General features: G+C 33.2%; 1 protein-coding gene across 1 annotated transcript in view; it reads right to left on the reverse strand.

Annotated features, from left to right (window-relative positions):
* Window positions 1-15,566, reverse strand: part of PXDN (peroxidasin) — a 148,203-nt gene that overhangs the window by 38,825 nt on the left and 93,812 nt on the right. Inside the window, exons 5-10 of the mRNA XM_074209572.1 lie at window positions 13,267-13,338; window positions 12,129-12,200; window positions 6,605-6,774; window positions 5,329-5,446; window positions 2,198-2,367; window positions 113-385 (exon numbers count right to left, since the gene is read on the reverse strand). Coding sequence (XP_074065673.1) covers window positions 113-385; window positions 2,198-2,367; window positions 5,329-5,446; window positions 6,605-6,774; window positions 12,129-12,200; window positions 13,267-13,338 — 875 coding nt within the window. The remainder of the gene's footprint in view (window positions 1-112; window positions 386-2,197; window positions 2,368-5,328; window positions 5,447-6,604; window positions 6,775-12,128; window positions 12,201-13,266; window positions 13,339-15,566) is intronic.

The following is a 15,566-nucleotide window of genomic DNA, read 5'->3' on the forward strand; positions in this document are numbered from 1 at the left end:
TTAAAGAGAATGGAGAATGGATTATATCATATAATTATTAATATACATTCCAGCTACAAAATCCCATTATTTGTGAACAAGCATTTCTTTGTTCAATTTGGATGACACTTACCTTGCACAATGATGTGAGCTGTTGCATGGATGCTATCTACACTGTTGGCTGCAAAACATATATATTCCCCACTATCTTCCTGTATTACTTTTTCTATGTAAAGACCACCAGAAGGAGTAATGTTGACACGTGGATCGGTTGGCAAGGGTGTTCTGTCACCTTTAGTCCATGAAATACGAGGTTGTGGGTGGCCAGTGGCACTACATTCCAAAGTGACACTTTCTCCAACCAACACCTCTGTGTTCTGTGGCTGGATGACAAAACTAGGTCTGGCTATTCCAAGAATAAGAAAGAAAGAGAAAGAAAGAAATTAAAGCCTTGAAACCATTTCCATCAACATAATATTTTGCTTTGTCTAAATATCTGAATAGAAGGACATATTTTCGTGCCAACTACCTTTGCAATGGTTAAGAGTACCATATACAAAACAAAAAAAAAAATCTTTGAAACAAAAGACCCTTTCAAATAAAAGCATCATCTTAGCTTTGAGGAAAATAACTCCATAAATAAGATCAGATATGGTTTATAAGGTCTGAGCTATAAATATTGATACTCTTTTACAGGACTTATCTTTCAAGGTTTTAAAACACCCTGCTATTATTTCTATCTTGGGGTAGCAGAGAGAACAAACAGACTTTCAGAAAGAATCCAAATTTAGCAAGCCACTTTAAACTATTCAATTAGTTGCAAATTTTCTCTCAGTTTAGATACCTAGAAGTTTAAATGAGTCACTCACTAGTTGTGGGACCTTAAGCAAGTCACTTAACCTTTTTTTAATCACTAGAGAAGGAAATGGAAAAGCACTCCAGGATCTTTGCCAAGAAAACCTCATACTGGGTCAAGAAGAGGTGGATACAGCTGAAACAACTGAATAACAACCCAAACGGATTTTCATAGTATCTTGTATGGAATTTTTTTCTACTTTGCCGTTTTCCACACCTATTTATCATGTTATTTACTGTTGTAGTATCCCATCATGTGGAATCATATTACAGTTTGATTATTTGGTATAAGCGAGTCTTTGGCATTTGGTGTGGCAATAGCAAAATGGATTAGACATGAGTCTGAATCTTGTCTCAGAACCTCACTAGCCTTGTCGTACTGGTCAAGTCATTTAATTTGCCTTAGGCTCATTTTCTTCTACTGTTGTAAAGTACAGATCAAATTACATATGTGTATATATATATATATATATATATATATATATATATATATATATATATATACACATTTATGTGTGTGTATGTGTATGTGTATACATATATATATATGTATACACACACTTAAGAGTTCATTAAAGAATAAATTAAAATATAAATGTGAGGTTTTATTTATGATGTTATTGCTAGTGTTGTGATTGTATGGTTACAATTTTACAATGTTATTAACAATTATGCTAAAGAAACTTTATGTTTTAATCTTCCAAATGGTTAAAACAGTATAACTCTTACCAATCTACTTCCTATATCCATAACAAGTCATAGCAGTTTCTCCTAAACGACCCAAATAACTGCTTTTAAGAATATTTAAATCCTCTTGCCCATAATATAACTAATTAATTTATGGTGCTTTTATGCTAAGAAAAGCATAATTGGCAGGTAATAAGTTGATTATATGTAGAATTTTCTTCAGTAGTCTAATAATATTCAACTGGCTCAACAACAGAAATGGCAAAATATTATTATCATTGCCATTAGACTCTTTAAAGGGAAAGATGACAAAACTAACTCACCATCAAGAGGGTTTGTTATGTACCTTGATCTAGCTCCTCCCTCTTCCTCTCCTGCCCAAGAAACAATTATAGGTCTAAGGACCCATTCAGTAATTTAGATCATTCTATGATTAGTGCTAGTCCTCCACATTCATTCTTGTATCTAAGGTCCAAAATCACATAGCTGATTACCTAAGGTAGAAATGGTCCATGTATTACAACAGTTCAAACTAACTCATTGGTTTTGAATTTCACAGCTTAGCCTACTCAGCATTGTGCCACTAACAAAGTAAGCTACCTAAAATGGACTAAAATAATTCTGAAGGCTGAAAAGAGTGAGGCAAAAGGAAATTTCTTAGCTGATATCAGCTTACCTGGAGAACCAAAGTATCTGAGGGTGACTTCTTGAGTTTTCACTTCTCCTGCTACATTTTTTGCCATACACTGATAAATTCCTTGGTCTGTTTCCTGAGTGTTCTGAATCATCAGAGTTCCATCATCTAACAAGTTTAAACGGGAATCTGTTTTCATACTCAGCTCGTTACTGTAAAGATAGAAATCTAGTGGTCTAAACATGTTTTTAAATACACAAGCAGAGGAGATGTCTCTAATCACAAAAAATATTGAGAAATGTGGGATTCTAAACTACACAAATCCCAAGATACAGTCATTCTTGATGCCCTCACCAACTCTCAGGGAAGGTTACCCCTTCTTGGGTAGTCTTATATAACAGTCACTTCCTAAAAAAGAAGCTATGCACCTACCTCTGTATTTTTTTTAAATTAAAAGGTAAGCTCATTGAAGGCAAAGACTATTTCATTTTAGACTTGGTACAATGTCTTGTGGTAAGTGCTTAATAAATATCTAATGAATGGAAATGAAATATAGGCTTAAAGATTTTTAATGTGGACAGAGAGCTAAAAACAATAAAAATTGCAGCCAAGATATGGAAGACTTTAAAGAGGCAGAATCTTTCCTAGGGACTGATTGACTCAAAGAATAAAGCAAAAAATATATTTATAAACAAAATAAAAAACAATCATTTTGAAACAAACAAAAAAGTTTTCCCAGGCTTAATTCCTCCCCACTATCACACTTTTATGAAAGACAACAAATTGCTACTATCCCCAAGCTAACCTAAACAACTCTTCTGCCTACACATTTGTGATTCCCAAAGCACTTAACCAATTTATCCTTCACATGACTTTGAAGATTACTTTAGACAATTATAATCTCTAACTGAAATCTGCCTCATTTAACTGTCTTTAAACATTCCAGCTTCTCTTGGTAATGTAGCCAAGTGAGCCAGTCAGGAACAGGATGGTTATCACATACTAACTACCACATGACCTTTCTCATCCCACAGTATATCCTTTCTGATGAATTTTTTTTAAAAATTCTCATTGGTTAATACAAAGAGACAGAAATCATTAAGAATTTTAACAAGATAGTGATTTGAAGCAAGAGGTAAAAATTTGAACATTTCAAAAAAAGTCAACAGCATCATACAGATAGAATAGAGGGAAAAACCTAACATCTTTGCTAGATCATATTGATAGCCTTTTTTTTTAAAAAAAAAGCACAGAAAGTATTGGTTTTTGGTTTATAAAATTAATGCAATCTTCAATATCTAAAGCATTACATTTTTAAGAGAGGAATAAATACAGGAATATGTTGCTGGAAAGGAAAAATATGAATAATTTTTAAAATATTAAATTTCCATTAAAAATTATGATTAAAAATTCCAGCAGGGGAGAGATTTTCTTCAATATATATATGAGTTAAAGAACAATTTTACTTAAAGAACTATTTTATCTGATTATCCTATTCCTGCCTCCAAACCTTCTTTAAAGAATAAAAATGATCAAATTGGCTTCTCCACATCTATCTGTCAAAGCATCTTTTATCCATTAATCAGTAACTCTTGCTAATAACCTCTAGGAAAGCTTTATTTGGAGAAATACCATGCATGGGAGTAGATTCCATGCATGGGAATCCTATTATCCTTTAACTCTTCATTATTCAACATATGTCTGTGATATAATCACTTAATATAGTTTATGTAATTATTTCATCACTTTATTTGGTTTTCTTTGTGTCATCTATATGTCAATAGGCACCAGTGTTTTTGAGATTAAAAGTTCCTTGAAGGATTATGCCTAATGAATTAAATGCCTATTTAAATAAAACAAAAAAATGACAGTAATAAGCTTTGTATAAAAATGTCATTGTAGGTGTGGGGACACTCAAAAATGGGAAATCAAAAGATGGTGTTTCTGAATTTAGGATTAAAGGAAATCCTTTTGAGAATTACGCTTAGAGCTTACTATATTTAGCATAATTATCATTATATTTTATATAATGTTTATATTATATTTAGTTCAAGGAAAAATGTATGCAAAAACCACTGCAGTCCCAACTGGCTATACAAATTTCTTCCTACCATGAGAAACCTGCTATGGACAATGTCATCCAGAGGGAAAAAACCATGGAAACAATGCATACTATATTCACTTTTTAAAAACATCTCTTATGTTTCTCCTTCCTTTCTCATTTTTTTTCTTTCCCCTTAGTTCTAATTCTTCTTTGACAAAATGACTAATATGTAAATAAGTTAAATGCGAATGTACATGTTCAAGTTTTACCTGATGGTTGGCTGCCATGGGGAGAGGGGAGAGAAGGGTCTTGGCAGAAAATGTAGAACTCATAAATTTTCAAATAGTTGAATGTTGAAAATACATTGCATGTTATTGGAAAAGTAAAATACAATTTCAATCAAAATTTTTTTTTTCTCTAGGTACTCTGAAATCTTAAACCATAAATGTGCAAAGAAATCAGTTCTCATCTAGGGAAGTCTGCTGGGGGGTAATTACCACAGTTTACTACTGTCTGGAGCCATTTCCCCTAAGCCATTTAGACTGGAAAACAATAATAGGTGAACAGAAGTCTGAAAAAAAAAGAAAAGGAAATATGGGGGATAGGGGGGTGGAAGAGGATGAAAAAGAAATTTAATCAGTACAAAGATAAAAGCGATAACTAGCTCTTTTGCCACTGGACCCAGACAGCATTGTACATGAAGCTAAAGATAGTCGGTAAATAAGCATTTATTGAAAGTTTACTTTGTGATGGATGAGCTAAGTACTGGGTAGACAATGAGGAACAAAAATAACCCTCAAGGTGTTCATATTCTAATGAAGCAGAATATATCATTATTTGAAAAAATGCTCAGGAGAAAATGTTTACACTCTAACTTAGATCAAAGCATAACTTTTAATCTGAGAATTTGTTAAAGCTCCCATGAATCTCAAAGCCTGGGGAAAAAGCAGGAAAGGGAAGAATGAATGGGGAAAACATAGCTTTTGTTTTTCTTCTCTCAATGAAAGAAAAAAAATGTAGTTTAAAGAAAAAACTTCAGAAAATATGGTAAATGCTGATTAATTCACATGCAAAAATTTTTAAATGTCTACTGTACTCTAGTCAAGTTATTTTTCTTCTTCCAACTTACTTGTTTCGAAGCCAAATTATTTCTGGTTTGGGATTGCCTTCAGCCTTGCAAGTGAAATAGACAGTATTCCCAGAGGTCACATCCGCATCCTGAGGCTCTGATGTAATCCTTGGCCTTTCTGTGTCAAGAAATAAAAAGGAAACATTACTTGTTTTAAAATTCTCAATAAAAACTAAAGGAAGATATTTTGCTTAAAGAATGTAACAATTGCACCATGGGAGAGATTTCATGAAACCTTACAAATAGTTCCCTGCACAGAAGTCTACTATGTCCCTTGAACATTAAAAATGAATTGAAAACTGCTTAGTAAGATTTGTCTCTAAGAAATTTTATAGACTAACAAAGCCAAATAGGTTTTTTTCTAACAGGAATATCAAATAGCTATTACATCGATCAGGGAGGTCCCCAGTCTCAAATTTCTAGTCCTCTCCAGATGATCATACATGGATTAAGGAATGATACAGTGCTAGACTCCATTTGAAGGCAGAAAAGGAAAAGACAAGAGACTAACACATCCACTCATCTGTAGTCAAAAAGACTCATGGCAATTGACAAAGGGGCTTGGAGAACAGCACAAGCACTTCCCCAAAATCCAAACTGATGAATAACTGAATTAGAGTGATAGATTCAGAAGACCTCAGTCAAATCCCAATTATGTTATTCACTTTCTATGTGACCTTGGATGAATGATTTCCCTTCTCTGGGCTCACCTATCAGATTCTTATGTTTCTTGAAACTCTCTTCATTTTTAAAATGTTATGATCAAAAGATGAACCAGTTTTTAATGAATTTTATTATATCACTGACTCTATATGTCACAAATCCTTTTCTGCATTTGAAGAAATTGATCATTTTTTATTAGTGCTGGTCCCTACATAGAGAATATATAAGGTAAGATAAGAAAATGGTTACAGTGATGTTCGCTATGATGGATGGGATGAGTTCTCAGGAAAATCTGCTCCCCATAAAAAAAAATTATTTAGAAAAAAGAAAAGAAAAACCAAAAGTTTATTAGCAAAATATGATACTGAGGAAACAGAAAATAGCAATTCCTTAGAAGCTTTTTGAAAAATTTATTTTTAAAAATGTTTAAGGCAAGTAGTAACTAGCTGTAACTTAGAGAGACCTATGCCTATTTAAGATGCAATAATTTTATATGCATCTTTGAAAAAGCCAAAACATAATCAGAAATCCAATCTGGGAACCAGATAGAGACTTATTTCAGTGCTGGCACTTCAGATAAACTGAACTGGAATTGTGCCAAGGAAAAACTCACCACAATTCAGTTCTTCTGGTGTTATAGTGGCCACAGATCTCCCTTGTATCCTCCTAGGATATTCACAGGTGGCAGCTGCCTGGGCATTTCCAGACTCTGCATATGTCTTTAGCAGGTCTGCCAACCACAAGATTTCACAGTCACAATGGAGAGCATTTGAATCCAATCGCCTTTGAACAAAGAATAAATAAGCAATGCTAAGCTAGAAATAAATAAATGAATGAATGAATAAATAAATAAATGGCTAAATAAATAAGTAAATGAATGAATGAATAGATATAGCTAAGATTGGTAGACAAGTTAGGGTTCAAAACACAAATCTAATCCAATAAAAAATATTGCTGCATACCTCCTGAACATAGTCATATGCTAGATGAACAAGCATGATAAGAATTTCCCTCCTGAAAAGACTTACAATATAATTGAAGGTATATAGAACAACAGAACCCCTGAATACTACAATCAGAAGGTCCCTTTTAATTCATCTAGCCCAAACACAAATACTATCACAAAGCACAAATACTATCAATTTTATCCCTGAAAAGTAATAGTGATCCTATGTTCCCATTTCAATAACTTCAGTGGTGAAGAAACCCAGTACTTAATGACGAATCCCATCCTATTGTTAGACAACTCTAAACATTAGAATTTTTTTTCCTTATTTTGAATTGAAATCTACTTCAATATATCTTCTACTCATTTACCTTACTAAGTCTTTTCTGGGGTAAATCAAGGTAAAAATCAATTCAAAATGAAATCCCTTCAAATTTGTAAATTTTGACAATAGTTATCATATTCCCATCAGTATTGTCTCCTTCAAAGCAAATTCAGAACCAATACTCATAGTAGCTTTGGGTTGGTCATGGTTCTAGAAGTGGATCTTAAAGGCAATCAACATCCAAGCTCTTCATTTTGTAATTAAAGAAGCTAAGATCTAAAAGGTTAAATTACTTGTTCAAAACCACACAGTTAAGTACCCATCAGAGATGGGATTGGGACACATATCATCTGAATGTAGAGCTGAATTCTACCTTTACCATCTTTAATCATTCTCTTCTAGATGTGCTCCAACACGTTCATATCTCTTCTTAAATATGTTGTACAGAATTTGAGGAAAATAGATCCTAGACAACATGAGGATCTGTTTAAATCTAGAAGAGAATTTAATGTACTCTTCTATCAAAATAGAGAAGAATCTTGAGGAAGAGAGGTACCATGTGCCAGATGAGTTAAACCACAGCTATATTCTTACTTCATACTTGCCCTCAAGACCAAGGTATTGATAACCCAAGACCCACAATCAGAATTACAGAAACTTCCATTTCTAGACAAATGGTCCTGCTGCAAACGTTGTCTATGCAGCAATCATTGATAGGAGTAACCTTTGAGAGAAAGGTTTCATCACTTTCATCACAAGTACCAACTACCAACCAAATGTCACCCAATGGCAATAAACTGAGGGAGATCAGTACCCTCCAACTTTTCAGCAAGTCCAACTCTCATGGCCAGTGTATAGAGGAATGAAAAAATTGAAGAGACAAACTATCAATTGCTTCTGCAGGTAACCCACCCCATGCTCTTCTTGGCAGCCACAGCTACTGAGCACTGAAAAGACAAAGTTGCTACTATCAAATTCCTGTTCAAATTGCTCAACATCAGAAACAGGCATGGTTTTATTACTGAAAATGACATAATGGATAAATAGAGCTAATATAATAAAAATGACAATTCTGCCAAGACTAAACTACCTGTTTAGTACCCTACCAATCAAAATTCCAAAAAATTACTTTGATGAGTTAGAAAAAATTGTAAGTAAATTCATATGGAGAAATAAAAAGTCAAGAAATTCTAGGAGCTTAATTTAAAAAAGTGCAAAGGAAGGGGGTTTAGACCTACCTGATCTAAAATTATATTAGAAAGCATCCGTCATCAAAACTGTTTGGTATTGGCTAAGAAATAAAGTGGTGGACCAGTGGAATAGACTAGGTGCAAAAGCAGGAGACGATTATAGTATTCTTCTGTTTGATAAACCCAAAGAGTCCGGCTATTGGGATAAAAACTCCCTCTTTGATAAAAACTGCTGGGAAAATTGGAAGTTCGTATGGAAGAAACTCAGATTAGACCAACACCTAATACCCTTTACCAAGATAAGATCCAAATAGTTACAGGACTTAGACATAAAAAAACAATACTATAAGCAAATTAGAAGATCAAAGACTAGTTTACCTATCAGATCTCTAAAAATGGGAGCAGTTTATGACTAAGGAAGAGTTGGAGAACATCACCAAAAACCAATTAGATGATTTCCATCACATTAAATTAAAAAGCTTTTGCACAGATAAAACCACTGTAACCAAGATCAAAAGAAATGTAGTAAATTGAGAAACAATCTTTACAACTAATGATTCTGACAAAGGACTCATTTCTAAAATATACAGAGAACTAAGTCATACTTTTAAAATAAAAAAAAATTCCCCAATTGACAAATGGTCAAAGGATATGCAGAGGCAATTTACAGATGAGGAGATCAAAGCAGTCCGTAGCCATATGAAAAATTGCTCTAAATCATTAATTATTAGAGAAATGCAAATTAAAGCTTGTCTGAGGTACCACCTCACACCTCTCAGATTGGCCAACATGACCAGAAAGGATAATAATCATTGTTGGAAGGGTTGTGGGAAGTCTGGGACACTATTACATTGTTGGTGGAGCTGTGAACTCATCCAACCTTTCTGGAGAGAAATTTGGAACTATGCCCAAAGGGCAACAAAAATGAGCATACCCTTTGACCCAGCAATACCACTACTGGGTCTACACCCTGAAGAGATGATGAAAAAGAGTAAAAACATCACTTATACAAAAATATTTATAGCAGCCCTATTAGTGGTGGCAAAGAATTGGAAATCAAGTAAATGTCCTTCAATTGGGGAATGGCTTGGCAAGCTGTGGTATATGTATGTCATGGAATGCTATTGTTCTGTTAGGAACCAGGAGGGATGGGAATTCAGGGAAGCCTGGAGGGATTTACATGAACTGATGCTGAGTGAGATGAGCAGAACCAGAAAAACACTGTATACCCCAACAGCAACATGGGAGTAATGATCAACCTTGAAGGACTTGCTCATTCCATAAGATTTCATCAGTGCAACAATGGGGAACAATTCTGGTCTGTCTGCAAAGGAGAGTACCATCTAAATCCAGATAAGGAGCTGTGGAGTTTGAACAAAGTTCAAGGACTATTCCCTTTAATTTAGATAAAAAAAAAACAGATATCTTATTGTCTGTTCTTGTTATCTCAGACTTTTTGTCTCTTCTTAAGGATAAGATTTCTCTCTCATCACACTCAATTTGCATCAATGTACAACATGGAAACAAAGTAAAGACTGACAGATAGCTTTCTGTGGGGGAGAAGTAAGATTGGGGGAAAATTGTAAAACTCAAATAATATCTTTAATTAAAATAAATATCTATTCTAGAAAAAAAAAGAAAATGACAGAAAAGAAGGTACATTATCAAAGGCCTTACTATTATATCCTAAGAACCCTTGGACTTGGCCATCTCTCTTATAACTAAAACTTCCTATATGTGCTAAATCCCTATAATAAATTATGAGTTTTCAAGTATAGGGAATCTTGCTTTTCTATTTTTATTTCCAGTACTTAGCATTGCTATGCACATAGGATTTAATAAATGTTTTGTCCTTCATTCCTTTATTTATTCATCAGTTCACAATCTGACAGCAAGTTTTCACCTCTATCAAGGTACTATATTTCTTTTAAATTAGACTAAGATTCATTGGGATTTCTTTTAGAAACCACAGCATACTCATTACATATTGAAATATTATCTAAGTTTTCCTCAAACTCTATTTGTGCATTTGATTTATTAAACCCAAGTACAGGATCTTACATGATTAATTTTCATCTTGTACTTTACCATTAATTCAACCTTTGGTCTTTCTGCATCTTGATCTGGTCATTCAACATGCCACTTACCCATCAGTTTCCTAATGAGTATGAATCTGAAAAATTCAGCATGTATTCATGCTTCCTCAAACACTGATATCAATGATTAACAAGCCAAAACTGAGAATATAGCCAGAACACCAGGAAGCACATCTCTCCAAGCAGACATAAACTAACCCACTATCCACAAAATCATTCCACCTATGAATCTACCTACAGTTTTCTGTCCACATTCCTTCACAAAAACATTAAAACAGACTTGATCAAGTCCTTTTCCAAAATGCAAACAATTCTAAAATGATTTCTGCAAACTAGTTATCTTGTCAAAAAAGAGCATAAGTCAAACCTGACAATTTTTCTTACCTGAACCCATGGTGATTCCTTTTCATTTGACACTGACTCTATGATACTCTGAGCTTTTAGTTCTACTCAAATGTATGTCTTTTTTCTTTATAAAAAAGACGGTAAATTTCATAAAAACAGGAAATCTGTTCTATATTATTTCATATTTTCAGTACCACACCTACCACAACTCATAAAGTAGGCATTCAATAAATGTTTTGTTGACTGACAAACATGAGTAGTATTCAGAATTAAATGACATGCTGAAAGATAAATTTCTAACTGTGAGAAAAAAATGCTCTTATTCTGACAGTCTTGTAAGAAAGTATATATTTAAGTCAGTTTAAACAGTTTAGCTATCCATTCATGGCTAGAGGTAAATATTGTAAATGGCAAAATAATCTATGAGTAATTAATACAACATGGTGCATTAAAATACAATTAGGAAAATCTAAATATTAACTTAAAAATATTTTCCACTATTTTTACAAAGACTATCAAGATTTATTTACTACAAACATTTATATTTTCTAACCAATACTTTCATCCACATCAAAAAAAAATCCAAAATACATTTACACTGTTTATCTCTTTTATAATAGATTTTCTCATTAGTAAAAGCCCCTAAGAATGTCAATCAAAGGTAATGATTCAATAGATGCTAATGTGCATAAGTACATATCAATATGATGTCATGGTCAAGAAACTTAAATTGGAAGTGGCAGATGTAACTTGGAAGCAAAATACTTTGATACTATTCATTCCTAGTTCTACTTTTTATCAGCCCAGTGACATTAGACAAGTCATTCAAACCTTTCTGAGTATCATTATAGCTGTTAAAAAAAAAAAGGATGAAGATATATTTGCACGCTTTTAAATTGTTATAAGAAAAGACATTTATAGGGGCAGTTAGGTGGCTCAGTGGATAGAGCACAGAGCCTGGAATCAGGAAGACCTGAGTTCAAATCTAGCCTTAGTCACTTCATAATTACCTAGCTATGTGTGACTTTGGGCAAGTCACTTTAACCCCATTGCTTTGCAATAAAACAAAAACAAAAAAGTAAGGACACTGTTGATTTATTTATTAAGAACCAGGGGAAAAAAGACATTTATATACTATAAAACATTATAGAAGTAGAAGTTGTAGATTTGCATATCATAAATACAGAATTACACTTTAATGATAAAGTTATATAAATAAAAATTAATTTACTTACAATCTCTTCATGGAATTCAAGTGACTAAATGTTCCTGGAACTAAGTGAGCAATTCGATTGTTATGTAAAAATCTGTTGAATAAAAGAATGCAACAAATTAGTACAATATGTAGGTTATATATGAATGACTTAAAGTCATTTAGGTGACTATTTTCTGCTTCATTTAAAAGAGTTCTTGTTACTAGGACTGGTTTGTTGAAACTACTCTTATTATTTAATAGCCCAATTTCAATAATATTAATTTTTTTAGGTTTTTTTTTTTGCAAGGCAAACGGGGTTAAGTGGCTTGCCCAAGGCCACACAGCTAGGCAATTATTAAGTGTCTGAGACCGGATTTGAACCCAGGTATTCCTGACCCCAGGGCCAGTCCTTTATCCACTGTGCCACCTAGCTGCCCCTAAATACTAATAATTGTAACAAATAATACAAATATTTAGACAAAGTATATTTTAAACTTGGAATTTTATGAATTAATAATTTTCAATATGCAGTCCAAGCCCTGCTATGTCTTTGTTCCTAAACTTCAAAGTGAAGAGAGATTCTGACTCATTTTAAATGATGCCTTAAGATTTGGGGGTGGGAGAGTTGAAGGTGGGATGTTCCTTCATATAATTGTTTCAGTGACAGTACATTGCTTCTCTCTTAAAGCAGGGGCACAGACTAACTCATTGACAAATTGGGCACATTTGTGAGTCAGGAGTACCTGGGTTCAAATCCGTTCTCAGACACTTAATAATTACCTAGCTGTGTGGCCTTGGGCAAGCCACTTAACCCCGTTTGCCTTGCAAAATCCCCCAAAAAATGCATTTCAACTTTTAAAAATGATCATTGATCAAACTTAAGACCTAGTGCCCAGTAAAATTAATGAATAAGATTACAACACTCCAAGGTACTTAGTTATTATTACTATCTTAGGCAAGGGATCTTAACTTTCTTGTGTAATGTACAAGACACATTTCTTAGAGTATTGTTATTAAATGTATAAAATAAAGCACATAGATTTATAAAAGTAATCAAAAGATAATTAAAATAGAAATTCATTTATTTTGAACCCAAGTTCATGTATGTCCTGATTTTTTTAACTGATCACTTCAATAGCCCGTTGACTATAATCAAAAAAAGAAAAGTAAAAACTTACAGCCTTTCAAGCTTGGGAAGATGATTGAATGATTCTGGGTCCAAAGTCTCAATCTGATTAAAGTGCAGATATCTATAAATAAATATATAATAAAATAAAAACTATCAAAACTTATTTTTTCCAGATTTCTTCAAAATCATTATTTTTCATTCTAAAAGGGATTATAAGTTAACTATAATTTTCATAGGAAATAAAAATCATTCAAATAAGATCAAAATGAAAATTTGAAACTAACATTAAGATTTAAAGTTATATTTCCTTATAAGATCAAATTTACATAAAACCAACATTAACTTCTTAACAAAGTATCGGACTAATTAAAGTTAAATATTTTATTTTTTTTCAGACCAGTGATTTCATCATCAAATGATGTCATATCTACTAATTATGTTTCTTATTTTTTAATGGTATTTAGAGACACAATCACTTATTTTGACAGTATTATTTCACAGATCCTAAAATGGTGCCTTGTCCACTTAACGTATTTAAGAAATATTTCTTTGCTTGAATTGTTTGAATTCAGAAAGATCTTAAGATATTATCTTGAGCTGCATCAAGAAAACCAGAGTATGAAAGGTGAGTAAATAACAATTCCACTTTCCTTTGCCATGTTCCAACTGCATCTAGAATAATGTGTTCAGTCCTTGGCATTATGTAATAGAAAAGACTGGTAAAATGGAGAGAAGCCAGAGTTCTCCCATTAATGTCCCATAAGAATCAGATGAAAAAAAAGCAGGTTTGCTTGAAATAGAGAAGGCAGAAGGTACAAGAGAGCTATTTTCAGGGGTCTGAAGGGATAGTAAGTGAAAGTAGGATTAGATAAAAGCCCCAGAAGGCAACAAACTGGAAGTTGAAAAAATAGATTTAGGCTTAATCAAAAGAAAAATAATTAAACATTAGAATATTTGAGAGTACCCCAGAATGAAGAAGGCTTCCCCCTTACTTGAACCCTTTAAGTAAAAGCTGAATGATGATTTGTTAAGGGGATTTATCTGTAGAAGTTAAGTCAGACTAGATGGCTTTAGTTTTGCTAAATTGCTTTTTTATTCTCTTTTTAAAAATATATGTTAAAAATCCAGCTCAGCTGAATGTGACAGCTACTGAGGAGGCTAAGGCCAGCAGCAATCTTTACCTCAGGAGTTCCAAGTTACAGTGGGTTATAGTAAGGGAGTATTTACAAAGCTCAGTATTAAGATGATAAGCCCTGAGAAGAGGGGACCACTAGGCTTCTTAAGAAGGAGACAATTGGTTCAGGTAAAAGCTCTACAATGAATGTTTCACCGTGTAGAAGGGAAGGATCATATTTGGGAATGAATTTAAGTAAAAACAAAATATATCAATAAAATGACAAAAATTTCTAAAAGTTTATTCAACTATAAAAAGTAAGATTTTCTCATTTTATTCTTGGAATGGAAGTCAACCATATAGGAATAAAAAGATCTTTCAGTAAACAACTAAAAAATCAAGAAATATATACATAAAAATTCCACCTAATTTTAAAAATACCTGAGACATCAAATTCTTCTCCATATTCATTGAATTTATGTCATTAGCCAAATTGGTAACAATGGATTCTTTACATTTTTAGTAAAAAATGCTTCTTCAAACACACTGATTTCTCATTATAAAATTGGTTTTGCTAAGATAGTAATATAGCATGATGGATTAAGAATCCTGATAAAGAATCAATTATCCCCTAGTAGGAAAGATGCAATAACCTGAACAGGATCCTTATTACATAGGTACATTTTTAAAGTGCCAATATTGCAATTGGTTTATAATTCCACTCTGCAACTGCTGTCTGTTTTCAATTCCAAGAGAAAAAGCATCCTTTCTAGGTCAAGCTCATCACCTCTAATTTCATCACCCAAAATGCTCTAACCAGGACTTTGACTGACTGTCTTACTCAGTATTCTCTTCCTTCTAATTGGAGGGCTGGAGGGGAAGAGTACCAAACTCTTCCAATGTCTTACTTTATATAGAGAGCAGAAATTGAACTTGAAGGCTCACTCAACTCTGTATCTACTGCTCTGCTGGATTTCAACTACATGAATCAAGATACCTCGTTCCAGATACATTCCCTCATGTCCTGTCCCTCCACCTCCCAAGATTTCCTGCCTCCTTTTTTATCTGCTCCCTCTATTAGATTATAAACTCCTTGTTTTTTATTAATTGTATCCTCAGGATTTAGCATATTGTAAGCCCATATCTCCAGATGCCACCTAAATGTCTCCATCAGGAGACTTTTATATGCAACATGTTCACAACTTAACTGTCTCCTAAAACTTGCAGCCTTTGGC

The sequence above is a fragment of the Macrotis lagotis genome, chromosome 1 (assembly GCF_037893015.1).
Source record: "Macrotis lagotis isolate mMagLag1 chromosome 1, bilby.v1.9.chrom.fasta, whole genome shotgun sequence".
Taxonomy (NCBI): Eukaryota; Metazoa; Chordata; class Mammalia; order Peramelemorphia; family Peramelidae; genus Macrotis; species Macrotis lagotis.